The 19,965-nt window shown below is 46.4% G+C and overlaps 3 protein-coding genes and 1 non-coding gene across 6 annotated transcripts; 1 reads left to right on the top strand and 3 right to left on the bottom strand.

The window, feature by feature from the left end:
• Window positions 1–481: 481 nt before the first annotated feature.
• On the bottom strand, window positions 482–1,812 carry rpl37 (ribosomal protein L37). The gene is made up of 4 exons (XM_061294097.1): window positions 1,714–1,812; window positions 991–1,126; window positions 805–889; window positions 482–670 (listed from the first exon to the last, which is right to left on the bottom strand). The coding sequence occupies exons 1-4, from the start codon at window positions 1,714–1,716 to the stop codon at window positions 601–603; spliced, it is 294 nt and encodes a 97-aa protein (XP_061150081.1). The 5' UTR covers window positions 1,717–1,812; the 3' UTR covers window positions 482–600.
• Window positions 1,203–1,281, bottom strand: LOC133164558 (small nucleolar RNA SNORD72). The gene has a single exon (XR_009717052.1). It is a non-coding gene; the product is annotated as a small nucleolar RNA SNORD72 (small nucleolar RNA).
• A 577-nt stretch (window positions 1,813–2,389) lies between the features above and the next one.
• On the bottom strand, window positions 2,390–10,660 carry LOC133163758 (calmodulin-regulated spectrin-associated protein 1-B-like). The gene is given in 16 exon segments (XM_061293975.1): window positions 2,390–3,676; window positions 3,750–3,868; window positions 3,966–4,087; window positions 4,154–4,235; window positions 4,305–4,707; window positions 4,780–6,949; window positions 7,034–7,115; window positions 7,191–7,276; window positions 7,346–7,463; window positions 7,552–7,648; window positions 7,840–7,979; window positions 8,040–8,181; window positions 8,615–8,695; window positions 8,762–8,923; window positions 8,994–9,256; window positions 10,483–10,660. Coding segments are annotated over 16 exon segments (4,536 nt in total). The 3' UTR covers window positions 2,390–3,385.
• Window positions 10,661–11,642: 982 nt separating this feature from the next.
• ark2n (arkadia (rnf111) N-terminal like PKA signaling regulator 2n) lies at window positions 11,643–19,956 on the top strand. Of its 3 annotated transcripts, XM_061293472.1 has the most exons (5): window positions 11,643–11,861; window positions 12,592–13,440; window positions 17,380–17,538; window positions 17,921–18,035; window positions 18,117–19,956. In XM_061293472.1, exons 2-5 carry the CDS (start codon window positions 12,657–12,659, stop codon window positions 18,325–18,327), a joined length of 1,269 nt encoding a protein of 422 aa, XP_061149456.1. In that variant the 5' UTR covers window positions 11,643–11,861; window positions 12,592–12,656; the 3' UTR covers window positions 18,328–19,956. The 3 variants fall into 3 exon arrangements, with proteins under 3 accessions (XP_061149456.1, XP_061149458.1, XP_061149457.1); XM_061293474.1 differs by lacking the exon at window positions 17,380–17,538; XM_061293473.1 differs by lacking the exons at window positions 17,380–17,538; window positions 17,921–18,035; window positions 18,117–19,956 and adding an exon at window positions 15,038–17,372.
• Window positions 19,957–19,965: the final 9 nt, after the last annotated feature.

Here is a 19,965-nt window from a genome sequence, read left to right as displayed (position 1 = left end):
TTTGTACATTTACATAATTCTCTTCCAGCTGCTCAAAGCATTTATATCTGCAAACCAGTGTAATAAATTACATCAGATAACAGGGAAACTAGCAGATTAAAAAAAAAAAAAAGTATTTTTCTGGGAAAGAAAAAAGACCTGGGGGTGAGTTGTCAGATTCTGAAATGTTGCAGACCATTGAAACATTACATAAGTTGCTCTTGCAGGAAGACCACCCTCAAGTTTTCAAGCTGCCAAAGAGAGAAAAAAAAAATCCTCAATTCTGTTTTATGCCATGATGGGAGAAAGCAGATTTGGATTTTGTGCAAATATTTAGACTTTTTGTTGTTATGGCTTTCCTGAAGCAAGGGAACATGGACAGATTCACACTTGATTTGTAATGTTATTTTCAGTTGACCTTACAGATGCTACTGAAGGCCTCACACAGTGCTTTTCTCTAAATATTTATTTGCTCTTATATGAAAAGAGAGAGAACATGTGCTTTTGCTGTAGAAGTGTAAACTCCTTTAATGATAAACAAAAAAGAAAATGCATCCGGATCGACAAGACGAGAATGAGCTTTGTGTGTTGGTCACATTTATTTAAACAAAAATGTGTCTCTTAAGAGGAGCTGGAGGCGGCCACCGCGGCGCGTTTGGGCTTGGGGGTGGTACCTTCCCGGAAACCATTCCTGGAAAATATCAAAAGGGGAAAACATGGCACATTAAACAGATGACTTCCCAAATGGTCCTGAACAAATAATTTACATTAGCTAGTTCCATAATAATATATTTAAGATCACTATCACATCTGCATTAATCTTACCTGAACCGACGGTACACAACCTTGAGGTGCCTCAGACGACCGGTGCCAGTGGTGTTCCTTCTCTTGGCCTTTGCACTCCAGTTGTCTAAAAAAATAAATATATTTTGAATGAAACAGTTTGATCTGTCATTCATTTCCACAAACCAAACCACAGCTGCCAAGGAAGGGAAAACAATATCAACTTACACTTTCTCTTGCGCTTCTCGGGATAGCCACACTTTCCGCAGGAAGACTTCTGCAGGTGGTAAGCTTTGGAGCCACAGCGACGGCACAGGGTGTGCGTCTTGTTCCTGCGCTTACCGAAAGAGGATGTTCCCTTCGTCTGGAAGATGAAAATGTGAAAATAAAATGGATCAATGCTCTTCCATAAGCATCTTACTATCACTGCAGGTTTGAAGGTCTTGTCTCAGTAAGTAAAAATGTTTGAATCACGTAGTATTCATTGGTTCAGACATTTCAAAGCATCATAGACAAGACTGTGTGAAAATTAAACGCACCATGAAACTACTTTTATTGAAATGTATCATATCTACACATGGTAAGAGTCAACTCAATGAGAGCTTCATGATGTGGCTAGCTGAATCCCGCCTGAGCATTAAATAAACTTTTCATCTAATAAAATTCACAAACACAATAGTAGCGTACTAAAATTCACATTGTCAAGAATGCAAACTGGACTTTATTCAGTTTTAAGCGGTAAGTGTGACCGGAATGTCAATGCTAACAAGCCGGCTAGCTCCTACCAAACTAAAACCCTAAACTGTCAAATATACATCTTAATAAAAACAAATAGGGCATTTTAAAAGTAGCTAAGCATTGATGACAACTAAACAGTTGTGATTGGTAAAGGACGGACATCAGGTTTTTAAGATGTCTCTAGATTTTCGCTGAACATCATTGCCATCTTACCATTGTCGCACAGTGACCGAGGGATAAGAGACCGGAAGAAGGGCCTGCGCGCTCTCAAATTACTTCCGCGCTTGTTTCTGTGTCACATCGAAAAGGGTCCCTGGTTCAAATTGAGTATTTTTACAAATAATCAGTTTAACAAACAAAGACAAGTGATGTATATTGCTATTTCCACTTAAAGGTTACACGTTGTGTATTTAACCAATTTATACAACATTGATTTAAAAAAAAATCTGTTAGTTTATTGCTAAAACACAACGCAAACGCCATAAACATGGTAACAAATTAGCAGGGATGTTGAGGAAGTTTATAACTCTTTAATAAACACAAAGGTGCAGCGCCAGCTATACACGTAGACAACATAATACTCAAAACCAAATATATTTTTCGAGCTGTTATTTGTGTATTTCACTGCCCTCTAGTGGCCATTGCATTATCATACACACAAATGGGGTATATTTTTATTTTTGGAGTTTAATGCAAGTAATTTATGCAAGAGAAGTCACATTTGACAAAGAAGCAACATATTAAACTGTAATTTATTTCAGATTTTTAAAATAAATTAACATACAATATAGGACACAATGTAATGGGACTGTAACAGAATAAACCTCACAACAGAGCCTGTTTTTTTTTTTTTTTTTAATTTCTTTAACCAGTACAAAATATCCCACTAAAAATATACAAAATGCAGCAAAAAAAATATCAAGTATTGTGCGGTCTTGTTCGCCATTAAGTTCCAATGAAAGGGAACGGCAGGGAACTTGTTGAGCATTTGAAGCTACATTTAAATACTGTTTGCTCTTCAGCGAGAGATCACAAAAAAGCTTGTGAGCCTGTCAAGAATTTCCCTCCTAAATTTAATATAAAAGAAATCACAGCAAAACAAATAATACATAGAACAGACATTTGTTGCCATTGTTTTTCATTCACATTCACGCATTTTTGCAATTTTGTAGTTTTCCCCGCTTAAAACAAACGTAAATTCAAATATTCCGAGTTGGGTTTAACCATCCCGCCCATTAAAAACCTAATCAAAGCACTCTCAAAGTCTGGAAGGAACAAACCAGGAACCTCTAAACTTCCCAATACAAACAAAACCTTTTCTCATCACCAGGAGAGAACGTCACGTCTCAATAAGGTCCAACTTTGTCACACCGTAACAATCAGTCCTTCAGCTATGTGCCAAAAAGGACGCAGAACGTTCCTAAAACAAAGTGTGACAGGAATAAAATGATAAAATAGTGCATTTAGGTGGCTTTGAGTGTTTTGCATTCTGAGGCATAGTGCTTCCCAACCACTTTGCCGGATGACCAGGTTTTAATTATTCATTGACTACAAATACTGCAGCGCCATAAAGGCAGAAAAATTCAAAATGTCAAAAAGCTCCCATATTTTTTTGTTTGTCCTTCAATTCTTGCAGGTTTAGTGAGTTTAGGGGGCTGTGAGCTTTTTTTCGTGTAAAATAAGCGCTTTGGCGTATTAGTGGCTGGGGAAACGCTGCGCTAACGTCGCCAGCGTTGAAAGGACAGACTCATTGACTGCAAAGCTTTTCAAAGCGCTGTAACTTTCGAGCTTTTTCATTTGATATCAATTTTTGAACGTTTAGTTTGAACACGACTATTTGGGTCCGGCCCATCGGTCGTAAACAGAAGTACTGAGCCTCCGCGTGTCACTTCCTGCGCGCGCTGCCGGGCCTCTTAGCTTGCCACAGGTGGTTGTGGATGGTCAGCGCGTCCACGCTGACCGACACCGACTTGGCCGGGATGATGTTGAACTGCTTGCGGTCCGAGCTGTACTTGTAGAGCCGGTCGATCATCTTGTGGCTGATGGCGCGCGGCCCTGTGCCCGTGAATTTGACGATTTCCTCCGTCTCCGGCGAGTACGAGTACACGCCGCGGAACTGGCAGCCGCCGTCGCGGAAGAGGATGATCAGGTGATTGGACTCGCACTTTTCGAGCTCCTGTGAAATCCAAGAACAAAGACATCAGGATGCCAGTAGAGCGATCGATCACCGACAGTTTCATCACACCCACCTCCAGAAGGACGTTCTTCTGGGTCTCGTTCACCTTCCCAGCTAGGCAGCAGTGTGCGATGGCGTTGATGATGATGGGCTTGTTGGACTTGGAGCTGGGCTCTTTAAAAAGCTTGGGCCCTTGGACCGATGATGAAGAAGCAAAAGTTAAAGGGCCTTATTGTAGCCAGCTCGCTAGCTAGCTAGCTAGCTAGACGAGGATTGCTGAGCTGCTCACCGTTGTACTCGAATGACGTGATGGAGGACGCGACGGAGCCGCTCTCCCAGTCGCGCTCCATGTTCCTGCTGGAGGCTCTGCTAAGCACAGCGAAAGAATCCATGGAGCAGACCGACTCAGCCCTGCAAGAGAAACTTGGGTTTACACTCCAGGTCTCCCCCCCTAGTGGGCAAAATAAGTCATCTGACCTCTGCGACTCCATCTCTCCGGAGATGACACTGTCCCCCTCGGTGGCCAAAGACAATGTGGATCCTCGAAAGCTCAGATCGGCTAAAAGAAATAGTTGGGAGTTATTTTTCAAATTTTTCATCAATGTATCTCATCAAAGATGTTACATACGTGTGGTGGATCCTTTACAGGGACTGCTCAACTCGCCGCGGTGGAGGGATTTGGGTCTATTCCTGCTGGACTTGAACCTTGGCTTCGGCTTAACCTGACCCTGTTCTTCCAACAAGGCCTGCTGCTTCCGGCGCAGGTACTCCTGCTTTATCAGCTCTCGTCGGGCCTTCTCCTCCTCTTTCCGAACCCGGTCCTCCTCGGCTTTACGCCTGCAAGACATCATAGGTGAACGTTTTGGGTACTGGACTCAGAATGCCGAAGCGTACCTGGCCTCGTCACGCTTGAGCTCGCTGTCCGCTTCCTGCTGCTGCTTGCGTAGCCTGGCCTCCTCGGCTTTGCGCTGCTGTTTGAGCATGAAGGCGGCGCGACGTTTAGCCATCTCATCCTCGGGCTTCTCTTCATCCTGGAGAAGGAGTAGAGAACTGTGAGATTAGCAAAAAATGTGCCTGAGCTTAAAAGAATGTCGGGAAATCACCTTAAAAAAGAAGCCGAGCATGTTCTTCTGTTCCTCGCCTGTGGTGTTGGCGCTCGCACCCTCCTCGGAGTCTTTCAGGTCTGAAAGGTCAACCTGGATGAGTAGACCTTTTCCCTTGGTGCTCTCGTCTCCGCCCGCTGATTCTGTCCCTGAGATGTCGACTTTGTCATCTTCTGTGCAGCGTGATGGAGCGATGGAGGTATCTGAGGTCGTTGTGTTCTCTGATTGAACTTTGACAGGAGATACTCCGGGTTCCTCCCTGGCACCACCTTGCTCGTTTTGGATTCTGAAGGTAGTGCGTCTTCTGAAGTTTCTATCCAACCTGGAACTTTCAGCATCCTGGCTTCCTGTACCATTTTTTTCCTTGGGGGAGGTTTCACCTGCAGCGCCAGGCACCGTGTCATTCTTGTGCTTCGACTCGGAGGTTTTGCTTCGCTGGCTGGAGCTCAGCTTGGGAGGACGGCGGGTGGGGGTGCTGTCAATGAAGTCGACAAAGTGGACGGCGAAAGATCTGGGGTCCGAGGTGGGGGATTGTGTTGGGCTTAGAGTTGGTTTCAGTTCTGGCTCTTTCGAGTCCATCGATGAAGCTTCATTCTTCTTCATCAGCAAGTCTTGCTGCAACGACAGCTGCGTCATCTGCTGCTGGATAGTGCTGATGGCTTCGTTGAGGAGGTCGATGGAGCGGGAGCGCTGACTCACGTCCGACCCTGAGGCGCGATCCTGAGCCGAGGTGTTTCGCCGGTTATCTCCATTTAGTCTTCCTTCCGCTTGTGACTCCACCTTCAAAACGTCAAGACAGGAGTCATCCTTGCAGAATTGACTCTTTGATTTCTGAGCAGCGGACAGATCGGCGGAAGGCGAATGTCTGAGAGGAAGAGGGAGCGTGTCGCTCCTCCCTTCTCCCTTCTTCACGACGTTCAGGAAGGCAGCTTTGCCGAGTTTCAGTCGTTGCCGCGCCGACAAGGTCTCCATCTTCTTCTTCTGGCACTCGATGGCGCGCCTTTGCTCTTCCAGCTGCATGTGGAGCTGCAGCAACTCTGAAGGCACAACTGGAGAAAGCGCCATCTTCTTCACAGCGGACGTGGGGCTTCCTTCGGTTTTGAGTTGCCACGGAGGGCAAGGGTTAACCTCGGAGTGATCGGGCGTCGTCACCTGCGAACTGCTCGTGCTGGAGAATCCGTCACGGAGGCTGAGCTTAAGCAGCTTTCTTTCGGCAAAGCTGGTCATCCTGACACCGGCGCCGCCCGAAGCGCTGCAGCTGCTCGCGCAGGACGCCGTGCTGAGGCAAGGACTGGAACGTCCACTCCAGTCTTCCTTGTCGTCTCGCTCGCTCACCTTCAGGTCTTCTCTCAGCTTAAAAGACTCGACCTCGGAGAATTCTCGCAATAAACAAATCCCTTTCACGTCGCTCGGCTCGAGCAGGTCCAAGTCCTCGTCGTCGTCCTCGAAATCTGCAATGTCCGAGTCAGAGTCTTGACCGGCTTCAGCGTCGGAGGAAAGATGACTTTGACAGTCGCTCTCCCCAGACAAGTGAAGGAAGAAACCTTGCGGTTGTGTCTTCTCAGAAAGTGAAGAACCTTCCCGGGCGTGAATGGATTTAACAGCAGGTATGGGCTTAAATATCAACTGACCACATTCAGACAATGGTGACCTCCGGTGTGGTTTGTGTGGAACATCTGTCTTCACACCAAACAGCCCTGACCTGCAGTGACTCTCCCCGCTCTCCTCCTCCTTGTTCAGGCTGATGCTCTTCTCTTTCGCTGGCTTTGGGATGGTGGGCATCAGAGGCTCAAGGTAGTAGCTGTCCACCTGCAAGTCTGGAGTTAAGACATCCTTGTTGGAAAGCCTTCGGGATGTGTGCGGGACTTCCAGTTCATCCAGCTCCATGTCGCCTTTGCGCTGACGTCGGGGGAAAGCAGCGGGGTGAATTACAGCCACCAGTTCTTCCTCCTCTAAGATCTCCTCCTCATCCTCAATGCGAACGTGGCTGAGGAGGCTTTGCCCGCTCAGTCTGTGTTGATGGAGCGGGCGGCCCGGACCCACGAGCATGTGGCTGGGTGTCATAACGCCGGAGCTGTCTTTGCTGAGGGAGCGAACCGGACTGAAATTGACTGCGTCGTCCGGCTGGTTGGGGAAATGCAAGGCGTAGGGTGGCGGCTGAGAAAAAGGCCTAGAAAATAAAATAAGCACATACACTGAATCATGCAGATGTACCTAATGAAGTGTCTGCTAGGACAAAAATGCGATGGCTCACCTCTGCCTCCTCTCTGGCCAGACCTGTGACAAACCTTGAGGCTTCTCATCTTTACGTGCCAGAGAGCTACACGGATTCCTCACTGCGGGGCATCAAGACCACATGAATCTTAGGTTGACATCAAATCTCAAATCTGCAGCCCACTATCAGGCATTACCTGCAACATCGCCCTCAACTCCCCTCTGTCGTCTCTGTCTTGGAGGCACTAAAGAGTGAAGAGAGCTGGAAGTGCTTGGTACAATGCTGTCAGAGAAAACAACATTTGAGTTTAATCGTATCAAATTCAGCAGTCAGCTTGGAAACAAACTGTACCCGAAGTCCGGGCTGGAAGGCAACATTGCAGCGGCGTTTGACGTGGTGAGGAAAGTACGCTTGGTAGCATCCATGGCCGTGTAGGATCGAGAGGTCTTGGGCTGCAGAAGCATTCGTGCTGTAAAAATATAGCATTAAACCTTCGTTTGAGAAGAAACACTACACTCGCCAGTCCTCAAAATAGCCTTCTAGAGATCAGGTTTTACCATCTGTGATTTCCTTAAGGTCTCTGGGGTGAACAAAATCGGGCTTCACAATCTCAAACCACCAGAAGAGCTCGGCGATGAACACCATCACATTGCTCTGAGTGAGGAGGCGAAGAACAGTTAGTGGTGCTATCTTAAAATTCATCTTTATATATCCATCCATCTTCTAAAATGGTTCTCCTGGGGGGAAACTGGCAGCTATCCCAATATTTTTTTTTTTTTGTACATGTTTATTGAACTGGAAAAGTTTTTTCAGGTCATGTGGGAACTAACGTTTTTGCGTCTCACCCTTAGCATTGGATGACAATACAGCACGTCCTCTGCCTTCAAGTAGAAGCACTTGTTCAAGTATTCATTGGAAAACTCCTTCAGCAGATGGATGTTGTACATGCTGTCGGCGATGGAGGCCACATCTTTCAGGCAGATATCTGGACACAAATGGACCCATATTGACACAGGACAATCTACGGTGGGCTAACAAATCATACCTTCAAGTCTAATGAGTTCAGGGCAATAGAAGTGGATGAGGGCCAGAAGAGCGGCGCCGTCGCAAACGTCTCGGCACAGGTCGTCCACCACGGAGAAGTGCTGAAGTGTTCGACCCGAGAGGTGATCCCTGCGATAGCGTACCTGAAGAGCCACAATACTTGACATTTTATTCCACTCTTATCTTTCTATCCATTCATCTATCAGGGGAATGCTGGGTACGTTACCACGCGGGAGAACTCCACAGGCTCCAACATACAATGGGCAAGAGCATGCAATATGTCGGGCTGGTGAGGAAAGCAAAATGAATTAGGTGTGCATGCGACGAGCAAGGTGGAAATATTCGGCAAGGGATTCACTGAAACACGTTCATGGATGAATGCAATGGGAAAAGCGCACGAGATGGACTCGTATTATCCTTTGTTGCCGTGGAGACGGAAAAAAGGCTGTTCATACTGTAGGCCAATTGTTTTTTATGTCCATATCTGACTATGAGATATTTTTTAGGCCAATTGATAGAATAATTGATTCAAATATATCATTTCACACAGGGAATTGCCTTGATGGAAAGACTTACCTTCTGATGGTTTGGTGAGTCCAGCAGGTGCTGCTTCATCTTCATCTCTTTTTCGACAATAGCGCTCATTTTTGTGTTCACCTTTAGATGATAAAAAAAATGAATTATCCCTAACTATAAACACAGAGCTTGTTCCCTCCTTATCACCTTGTTAATCCAAAGAACCATGGCATCTTCCAGGTCCATGGGACGCTCCTTGGAGGCACTGAAGTTGGAGAAGCGCTTGACACTGGATACCACCTTCTCCACACTGATCATCTCCATCGTGTGGGCCATCATGAGGGCATCGATCAGGTGCATGTGGCAACTCTACACGGGCAACGAGACGATACATAAAAGGAGAAAACACAATCATTCCAAAAATAAAACCTCAACACACCATCTTGACAGGGCTCGAGTTGAGATCCAAAGTGGAGACGTGCACATCATCCGAGTCCCGCACTTGGATGCCCCTGGCCGAGAGGGCCTGGAGGACGGACTGATGGCTTCGAAGCGAGACGGCTTGCTCTGCGCGCAGGATGAGTCCGCACACCCGGCAGTAGATCTCTCCGGATAGCAGCATGTGAATGACAGGGGGCTTGATGTGCTCCTGCTCATACTGGTCGGTGTAGAAGGGGTCCTTCAGGTCCTCTGGGATGTGGTCTGCTTGTAAGAATCATGAACTCATTATACATATAATTTTGGGAATCAAAATAAAATCTTGACCAGTTTCGGGATCCGTTTTTTTTTTGCTAATACCTTCAACTGGCTGAGGTGAGACGAGGAAAACAAGTAAAGTAGCAACCACGCGGTCTTTGAACCAATAAGCTAACAAGACTTAGCGGTGATTACGACGCTGATGTTGTCTGGTTGTCCCTGCTCGTGGACAGCTATTTTAGTACACCTTGAAGACGCTAATCCACACTCACTTTGATGGTAGACACGTGGACAGGCAATCACTAGTGTCATAATATAAAATAGGATTGAATCGACCTTAAACAAAAAAAACTGCTGTAAAAGGGTGATGGGAAATGTATTTACAGCCATTGGGTGATGAAAGAAGGGGAAAAAAAGAAAGTGCTGCCGACTCGGTTGACGTCAGGACGAACCAATCAGATTAAAGGATGCTCTGCAGGGGTTGATGTTTATTATGGTGCTGATCTGTGCTCTGGCACACGCAATTTAGGGAGTGATGTGACGGTGGCACTTCACAATACTTCGAAGCAGCATGTTAAATAATACATAACCTGTTGTAAGACAGGAGATGGATTACGCAACGTTGCGTAGAAAGTCCGGCAACCCAGGAAACATTAGTGCAGTCAGTATGAGTTTTTTTTTTTAATGTCTGAGCTCACACGAGGGTTGTCACATAGAGTGACACAAAAACCTACTTTAAAGGGAAGGGGTAGTGTACACGGCCTGGCGATGTGGAGCCATTTTAGTGCAAGTGATGCTGACACGGTCAGTGACCTGTGTATAAAAGCCTTTGGCACATCGTGAGAAGCGAACATGAATGCCGTACTGCGGCTTTTGTGAGATTAAAGACACTTTCTTTCAAAGTATTTACCCTTAACCCTACCTGATGTCACGGCTAAAAAAAATCAGCTTCGACCAGCAATGCTGTTTTTATTGTTTTCACCAGATATCAACATAAAGTCCGTGTAGATTAAAAATAACTGTCTTCTAAATTCGACACTACAGAGAACCTGTAGCTCGCCAGGGTAGAGATAGCCTTGGCCACCTAGCATCTCCTCAAAGGCAAATGGTGCATTTGACTCCATTATCTCATCGACCATGTCTTATGGTCCAGTAAATTGCAAAATAATTGCCATGCCCTTGTGAGGAAAAAAAGCCAGAGCAGCAAAAGCACAAGAGGACGGACGTCTTACCAATGCCATAAGCTTTGGCAAGCAGCCATCGGAGATTTGCTTCTATTTTGGCCCTGGCAGAGTCGTACAGGTCCTGCGGTACCACCAGAACTTCCACGCCTCCTCCTACACCTACTGGTTCACCATCTTCTGCTGCTCTCCTCCTGGTGCTGCCTCCCTGCCTGGCACTCACATCCATGCTGAAACAATGACACATACATTGTGTTTTCTTACTGAGTAATTTACATATATATGTCAATCAAATCTTTATTTCATTTTATTACAGAATATACATCACGGATCCTTACTATCCACTGTATGCAGGTGAGGGCGTGACGTCATCAAAATATCGTAATCACCAAAAACAACAACAATAAGAAAACTGACACCATTAAAATGATGTGTATTGTGGGTTTATTAGCTTCCATTCAATTAAAGCCCAGTTAGCATATGGCTGTCATTAGCCGTCTGAAACAGGTTGACCGGTGAAAGGCGGCGAATGACCGACATTTCAAGCCGCTCCCAGAACAAGAAGACGCTCACCTTTATGGGCACATTGGCTCCGTCGCCGCCCTTGTATCCGTCTTGGGTTGTTACAGAAGCATACTGGCTGGCTGAGGCAAGTGGCGAGATGACGGAGGAGACCAAAGACACCTCCGAGCGCTCCTCCCCGCCCCACGCGACGCAAATCTCTTCGGCCTCTCAGGATAACGTCGGTTAATCCCACGGTAATAAATGAAAGCAAATCCGTTTGGCAAAACACGCAAGGTCGGCATTCGAGGGAAACGCACCAGTAATGCCCAAACACCGCTAATTTAAATTCGTTGCCATCGCCGCTGCCAGTGTTGCTGCGGGTGAGGGGAGGGAGGGAGGGGGGAGTACATAGGAGCTTGTCTCTATGGGGACGGGAGTCCTCCAGCCAATACGGATGCGGTACCATTGTTGGTCGGTTGGTGATGGTTCTAATTATCGAAAATGTAATTACGACCATTTAGAAAAAGAATTAAGAATCACAATAAGAATCAGCTTTACACATCTTATATCTTCAATGTTAATTCCATATGGTCATACTTATTTTGAAATGAAATTATTTGCGTGCAGTGTGTAACTCCGGACGTTTGAGGGCGCTAACTCCCCAGCAGCCGCCGGAAAATGACGTTTTTGCTTTGTGAGGCCGACGCAGACATTTTAAAATAAACATTTAGCTAACGGCTAAATGCTACACCATCAGAGCGCTCGCGAAGGGGCGAGCGCACTGCGCCATAAATTAGATTCATATACGCTTAGGTTTGTCATTTTGTTACAATTTAATGAACGGCGCGTCGTGGATCATAGAAGAAACGGAAGCACGAAGATGTCGAAGAGTCAAACGCCGGGAAAGGGAGCTCGTTAACACCGTGGTAAGTAACTGTCGCATTGAATGCTAAGTTAGCTTCCTTGAGCTAAGTTGATACGATCTCGCTTGGAACGACTCGCTTCCATTTGAGGACGCAGGTGCAACGTTATGCAATGGCCCCGCATAATAAATATTTTCCGGTGACATTCTTTTTGCTTTTTACCAAGTTTGTGTGCAGTTTTGGAACATTATAGTTTTCGATCTATCGCTAGCTTTCGTTAGCCTCTGTTGCTTGACTAGCTGGCAAGCGAGCCACAGGCATCAACTAGCTAAGTCATTCATTCTGGCACAAGTAGACGGCTCGGGTTGCTCGCCCGGCTTAATGTGGGCTTGGGAGCATTTAGCGGGCATTTACAAATATACACCGAGAATGATTGACATGGAGGCGACTCGTGAGTATATCAAAATTGAATTTGGTTTGAAAGTCAACGCGCGATTTGTTGTTTGCTGTACTTTTTGTATGAGCGAAACTCGTTTGCCTTGCCTTTGCTGGTGGGACTTCTTTCTTTTGGTTAAATTGTACGTTATGTAGAATAGCATGCTGCTATATGCTAGCCCGCCCAGTTGTAAGCTGGTGACCGACACCGTCTGGCTGTTACTCTGCTTAAACACTTGAAAGTTACAATAAAAAATGTTCAAGTGATTTGCGGATACGTGCACAATCATTTGCTTCCACTTCTAAATGCTTGATTTTTGTTGTTGTAGATTGATGACAGTCTATATTTCCTCTGCAGGTGAGTGCCTGTTAAGGCACCTTGGTCCACATTTGTTGGACCATAGGGCATTTCCCTGAACTAGCATGAAGATGGCTGATTTGGAGAAAACAGAAGAATTTGTTGATGCAGAGTGTCCCTCCGAGCGCCTCGACGAAGCACAATCAACCACCACGTCAGTCCAGGATGAACATCTCAAAACCGAGACTACCACAAGTACCAGTTCCCCCCCAAGGGAAAAGGAGGATGATAGCCCCGTGCACACAGAGGGTGAGCAGAGTCTCCTCTCCATGCCCTGTTTGATGAAGGAGCTTCGCAGAGACTCCCCCGAGTCGCAGCAGGCCTCCATGGGGAGCGAGAAACCGGCCTCCCGTCACATCTACGAGAGCGATTCCTCCAACCCGTGCATGCTATCCCCCTCGTCCAGCGGCCACTTGGCAGACTCTGACACGCTCTCCTCGGGGGGTGAAGGCGACAGAGAGGAGACGGAAACTAAAATGGAAGCCGACGTCGACAAAGATCGGCAACCCAGCGGGAGGAAATCCCGGCGATCGCGTTCGGAGAGCGAGGCGCCGCCCAACGCGATGGCGGCAAAAAAGAACCGCTGTCAGCCAGCGGGAGCAGGCGGGCCGGAGAAGCAGATCAACGGCAAGCAGGCCAAGGTGAAAGGCCACCGCAGCCAGAAACACAAGGAGCGGATGCGCCTGCTGCGGCAGAAGCGCGAGGCGGCGGCGCGGAAGAAATACAACCTGCTGCAGGACAGCAGTACCAGCGACAGCGAGCTCACGTGCGACTCCAGCACCAGCTCCTCGGACGACGACGATGACGACACCTCAGGAGGCAGCAAGACAATCAAGACGGATATTCCAGGTAAATTCACCTCCCCACCCATAGAGCCTTTCTCAGGGGTGGGCACGTTTTCTGCTGAAGGGCCACAGGTTAGCTTTAAAGTAAAAAACTGACACAACTTGGAGAGCAGTGTTGTTAACATATACATCGTGTTTATTATTGCAAGCCTCTTAGTAGTTCAACTGGTAGAAGCTTCATTCTAATATTTGTTAATGCACATTTATTTCCTAGCAAATTCAGTAGTTCACTAGAAACCACGACAGAGATTATAGCACACTTCAACAAGGTTAGGAAAAATGTTTTGATAATATAATGCAGGGCTCTTGATCTTGTAAATGCCCGCTGGGCTGGATTAAAGAGCAGCCGGCCATACTTTGCCCACTCTCGGTCTATCTCGGAGAAAAAGTACAGCGAGGACGTGGTGTGCATGCTGTGAACATTTCTCATATGCCCATAACTCGTGAAAACGGGATTCATGAAACGTTTTGGACGTGTCAAAGCAAGCATTGTCCTTTTTGATTTGTTTAGTCACCTGTTCTCTTTCTCTCACTCACATCATGTCATCTCGTCTCCCCCCGCTTACAAGGTTGCGCCCAGTCATTTGTCCAATGTTCCGTCGGGAGCGCCGGTTGTCCAAAACGCACGGCGTGCATGCTGCGTCCGCGCCTCGGAGGGTCTTCATTTCTTGGAAGCCACAGGTGTCGCCCACGCCGTACCGGAGCCGCGGTTAAGCCAGCGTGGCCGTTTGCTGTAAATAGATGCTGCTTGCCTGCGTGAGCTCACCACGAAGCTGAACTCCAGAGACCTTGTTTGGCCTTGGAGTGCACGCCGAAAGGTGTTAATGGATGGCGTGGTTTTAAAGTCACTCTGTTGGTTCATACCAGGGTCAACGCCGGCGAGATGTTCACAAGGTGACGTGATTGGTTGCCGCTTTGGTCCGGTGGCTGCTTTGGTAGTTGGCGACGGCGAAACTGCTAATGCTACATGTGGTGGCTATGCAGACTCCGCTAGCATTTTTTATGCTTGATTGTGGAGCAGAGTACATTTTTTTTTTACTTCTGGACTGCAGAGTTAAAATTGATGCGTAACTGCAGTTCTGGTGAGTTGTTAGAGGATTTTTACGGTCACTTGTGACTATTTTTCACTTCAATTCCACGCCAACGTTGGTTTCTTGGGTGATCTTGGAACTCGGCATGTGATATATGACACCATTTATGTGTGCTTTATTTTCCCCCCTCCTTTGAGTTTTCTCATCCCAACAAGCTGCTTGGTCCTCTTCTAACCTCACGTCATGTTTGCAATTTCTGCTTGTAAATATCAGCCGTCTCTCTCAAGTCTCACAGTTTAGCGCAGACATGCCACCAAACGGGCCTCCAGAGCCAACCATCGGGGATCCGTAGGAAGATGTCAACCATTTCAGTATTTTCCCGACATCTCTAAAAACAGACCGCATGATGTAGTCCATCAGCATGAAAGCGTTCCGATCTGCACGTAAAACGAGAACGCAAAAAAAGTGTCATTCTCTCTTTTGTTCCGAAAAAAAAAAAAAAGTCCACTCAGGAAGCATGACTCCACTACCACTGTATGTTCTTAAGCCTTGGCCTCAATGTCTTTCAAGCTGGCTTCAGACGTGCGTCGGAGAGATCCAGAGTGGGCTCCCACATTCACGGGCTGCTGGACAGCGGCTCTTGGGACAGGAACGGCATCAGCAGCGTGTTGGAGGAGGCCATGACGCGCTTCGCCGTCATGCAGCGCCAGACCGAAGAGCGCTTCCGCGTCTGGATGGAAAAGCTCGCGCACCTCGACTCGGACGACTCGTCCAAGCGCTCGAGCGACGCCCCCGAAGGCGGGCAGCAGCCGCCTCCCCAAGGAGCCCGCCCTTCGCCCGCTAGTTCCTTTTTGCCGTCGTCCGAGTCCGCCGAGACGATGGCCGCCTACGTGTTGGCGCGGGCGAGCAACAACAACGCCGCCGCCACTTCCGGAAACAACAACCTCCTACCTGAAGCGGTCACTCAGAACGGAAACCTTGCCGTTCCGGATCCTGGTCTCTTGAATGTTTAGACGCCACTTCGAACTGTGATTTCACCAAATGGTTATCACGCCAGGGCTAGACGCCCGGATGCTGGCATTGAATCACTGTGAGACTTGGGAATATTTGCAAACCTGCATGGGACATCCTGCCGCAGACTGCCGAGTCAGGGCTACTGTTGTCTTTGGATGTTTTCTTTTTTTTCCTTCTTCTTTCATTCCCCCTCTCCCTCCTTTTTCCTCTAACTGTACTCTCACACTCGATCGTGTCATTCTTCCGAAAACTCAGCCGCCACAGACTGATGCGCACGGACAGGGAGGAGCGGCAGCGGAGTAGCATGGTGCCTTGTCATTCAGCAGCTCGTCGTGTTCCTTTCCCCACTTCAAGCAACGTTTACACTCTGCATGTATACATCCCGTGACGGCCTTCATCGGAGTGGCAGAGCTTTACTTCACAGCACATGCAGGATGTTTTGCCTTCTAAACAATGCTTTTGCATCGTTGGACTAGAAGTGTTTTTCTTTTTGTTGTTTTGGGGTCACAGTCGCCGCTACCGCTTTGTGCAGTGACTAGAATTCGGGGGGAGAGAGAAATGACGCTGTTTATTTTTAGAAGCTGATGCATATTGATTATATTGTGTATATAGAGTGTATTAGCTCTCTTCTTAGCTGCAGTGTGGAAAGCCTGACTTTTCAAAATACTATTTTGATTTACGCTGCTTCTTTTGTTGCCGAAAGGGACACAATGCTAGTGGAGTAAAAGTGACCGTTTACTTGTGACTGAAACAGGGTGTATAGAAGGGCCACACTCGAAAAAATTATTTGCAAAAAAATAAAAAATAGCAATACGTGGATGAAGTTGTGATATTGGTAGTATCAGTATAGCGTTTATTCTTCGTTCTCATAGTATGTTTTTTTTTTTTTTTTCCCCCCTCCTCCCTCTCAGCATGGCCCTAATGGTCCCTGATACGTACCAGCAACAGGCCAAAGCATGACAATGTTTACCAACCTCTAAATCTAATCTGGGCGATCATTTGATCACTGACACTCGTGACTTAGTGCGACAGTTCAAAGCCGCCTTTAGCCATTAATGAAGGAAACGTATTTATAGCTCGGATGTGTTTTCTGTGGACTTAACCTACCCCCTTCCGCCCCAAGACTGTGCGACATGTTTTGCATGAAAGTTCTATTTAGTATGGAGAATGTGAAATGCAGAGTTGCCACCAGGAAGCATGCCAGCGTGCTAGCTTTAGCATCGCCTCCGCCGCTAACCTCGGTTGAGTGACGCATCAGCGTTGCACTTTTTTTTTCTCTCCTCTCTTCTCTCGCTGGAGCATTTGAAAAATCACTAAGGACATTTTGTTGTCGGCCGTCAGCCAAGCAGCAGGGCGTCTTCGTTTAGCCGCGTCCAATTTGCAGGGTAGAACAAATATTCTCGACTTGTTTTGTTTGGCCTTTCTTACCCCGCTGCCATTTTGGTTTTCATTTGAAAAAGGTTATTTGGATGTGTTTTGTATCTATTATATTCCAGTGTAGTTTTTATGTGAGTGGCTGCTATTTCGACAGAAATAAATACAAACAAATCACACACAAACAAAGGCTTCTGTCAAAGGTGGATTATTTCACGCAAACACTTCAACTCTGAATTTTTGTCAAGGGTAAAATTGCCGCCACGAAGAGCCAGCGTTTATCAATTCTTCTTTCAGAGAGAACCCATTTGTTCCTACCCTAGCTGTCAATACATTGCTGGGTCAATTAGATTTTATAAGGCCTTTTGCACACAACTTTATGGAGCCAAATAAATGACACCAACAAAAATGATTCAATGAGGTCTTTAAAAAAACAACGACTTGAGTCATTCGCTCCTCATCGGCCAATCCTGTTCATCTCCGAGCCATGTTTTGAATAATCAAGTGTTCTCTCTTCTCCGCAGACGGGCCTCCAATAGTGGGTCACTATGATATCTCAGACACTGATTCTAACCAGGGGAGTATGAAAGTGGAGAAAGTCCGGCCCAGTGTGATAAAGCGCGAGCTAGAAACACTCAGAGGCCAGGATATGGCGCCTCGCTCCGGGTGTAGCTCCGCAGCAGGTCAGTTGCAAACCCCCCCCCCCCCCCCAGCAGACTTTGATTTTCTTCCTCCTCCTCTTCCGCCTGCTGCTCCTCTTCAGTAAAAACTGGACTTTTAAGCTTCCTTGGGTTCCATCTTGGCAAGACGTCTCACTCTGCTGTCTCTCTGGTACTGGTACTTTCTGCCTTCATCATTAAACAGAAGGGGGGTCAATTAAAGCCACCGTTAGCGTTTTGTCCGGCGTGATTCTTCATCTGACCAGCTGCCTTTTACGACACACTCGCATGTGTCGTCGACTCATCATTGTGTCTTAAGCAGCTGCGAGACATGATGCCCCCGCTCGCCCCTCGGCGCTCCACAAAGTGTTGATTTGTGCTGGTTTTGTGTTTGTTTGTGTCTCAGGCCACGCGGAAGCGGAGACGTCGCACAACAAGGACGGGCGGCAACACAAGGGCCGGATCAGCATCGCGTCGTCCGACAGCGAGGTGGAGATCGTTGGCGTGCAGGAGAACGCTCGGTAAATGCACGCAGGGTGAAATAATCCAAATAAAAAAAAAAACGCAGTTGATCCACAAGTCATTGTTTTTGTGTGTTAAAGATGCGCCCACCCTTGCGGCGGCGTGATCAAGAGCTTATCCTCGTGCACCGACGATCATTCGGCCGAGAGGTCCGCCGCCCCCAACACGACGACACACCCGCCGCCTCAGCTGTGGACATGCGTCTCCCCTCAATCCAATTGGGTATCCCCGCCAGAGGTGGTAGACCTCACGCTGGACGAGGAGAACAGCGGGCACAAACACTTACCGTAAGGAAGAAAAAAACCAACAACAACCTCTCACACTGAAAAACACCCTTACTCGTGGTCACATTTGCCTTCCCAGAGTTTGTTTTTATCCGTTTTTGTTTAACAATCGTGTATGAAAGCCATCCTGTTGATTTTTTTTTTTTTTTTTTTTTAATTTTGTAGATGTGGGTAACACAGCACAGCACTTGAGTTGCAGGATTGAGTAAAGGTTAAATCACGTTGTTTTTTTTAATGAAAGCAATACCGTCCCTCCAAACCGATGACCGAGTGTGTGCGCTGTACAGTGAAAACCGATAACGTTGCTGCTGGAGAGCTCGGCCACAAAATGGCACCCAGACAGCTCCATTACTACAAGACAAAAAAGATGTTTTGGCTTTTGTTCTTTCCATTTTTAATTTGTAATGGGAATTTCCATATCACCAGATGCTAGCTAACGCTATGCTAGATTATTTTGGCATAACAACAGAGATGATATTGCCAATAAAACCAAACTGGGAATAATTTAGTGAGGCTAGCACAACACTTAACATTTACATTTCGAGGAGAATTTGAGACAATATGTTTATTATTTTTAAGGGCTCAAATAAGCCCGAAGAATTGTGTGGTTTTGGTCACGGCAACCGTTTTCAAGTTATGAACGCAAATTGAATATGGAAAGAACGAAAGATGCACAGATTCAAATTTTTTTTTTTTCCCGTTTTGTGTCTAAATGCCGATCCGCGCGCGCTCTATCATCCATTGGTCATGCCTGGTCAAATGGATGGACTGATGGATGAAAGTCTCACCACTGGGTTCTTATTCGACTTAAAGCTTTTGCGATTGGTTGTCATTTTGATGCTGCTCTGCTTCATGTACAAGCGTAACATGTTACAAAAAAAATTGCCGTACCCCAATGTGCGAACGTCCGGCTTTTTACCCTTTTACTCATCCAAACGATTTGGTAGGGAGACTACAAAAATGCATCTTCCATGTCCTCCTGAATGCCTTGAAATGTACGCCGTTTTCCTTTCAAATTCTTCTTACTATCCGGACAAAACTCTTTTGATAGTAAAAAATGCGAGTGTGACCACGTGTGTAACATGTATGATCCGTCACCTCGGCACTGCTATTATTTTTATGCCAGTAATATTTCATTATTTCTATTTTCCTAAAGGTTGTGTGAGGATGGTAAAATGAGGAGGAAAAAAAAAAAAATCTCACGCAAAGATTTTTAAACCAAAGTAGATTTTTTAAAACCCTTTTTAAATTGTGTTCATAGCATTCATTGGAATTTTCCCCCCCCAAATATGTGAAAATGTAATTTCAATAGGATAAGTTGATTTTATTTAAAATGCTATGCATTTGTTTCCTAATATCAAACAAATAGCAGTTTTTAACACACTTTTCATCTTGTTTTTTCTCCTAAATATTCGGGCATTGCTCAATGGTGGGGGAAAGAAAGTGCATTGACTCACGTCGTACTTGGCTTCGGCTTTTCCTTCCTCTTGGGTTTTTAGTGTCAGTATTTTAAATTAACAGAAAGTGTTTATACTTATATATATTTTGTCGCTTCTGCCACATCTTCCTTTAACTTATGTCTGTAGAACAAAAAAGGCTATTTTAAAAACAATAAATAGAATGTTATTTAATGACAGACTTGTGT

The sequence above is a fragment of the Syngnathus typhle genome, linkage group LG12 (genome assembly GCF_033458585.1).
Source record: "Syngnathus typhle isolate RoL2023-S1 ecotype Sweden linkage group LG12, RoL_Styp_1.0, whole genome shotgun sequence".
Taxonomy (NCBI): domain Eukaryota; kingdom Metazoa; phylum Chordata; class Actinopteri; order Syngnathiformes; family Syngnathidae; genus Syngnathus; species Syngnathus typhle.
Note: the sequence above shows the minus strand (reverse complement) of the source record. Positions and strands in the feature narration are given on the sequence as shown.

Bases quoted from the DNA above. Each gene is read 5' to 3' on its own strand.
- rpl37 (XM_061294097.1), bottom strand. The intron at 890-990 runs GTAAGTTGATAT...TTATTTTTTTAG, and splicing joins CGAGAAGCGCAAGAGAAAGT to ACAACTGGAGTGCAAAGGCC. The intron at 671-804 runs GTAAGATTAATG...GATATTTTCCAG, and splicing joins GTTGTGTACCGTCGGTTCAG to GAATGGTTTCCGGGAAGGTA.
- ark2n (XM_061293472.1), top strand. From the start codon at position 12,657: ATGAAGATGGCTGATTTGGAGAAAACAGAAGAATTTGTTGATGCAGAG. The intron at 17,539-17,920 runs GTCAGTTGCAAA...TTTGTGTCTCAG, and splicing joins CGGGTGTAGCTCCGCAGCAG to GCCACGCGGAAGCGGAGACG. The intron at 18,036-18,116 runs GTAAATGCACGC...TGTGTGTTAAAG, and splicing joins GGCGTGCAGGAGAACGCTCG to ATGCGCCCACCCTTGCGGCG.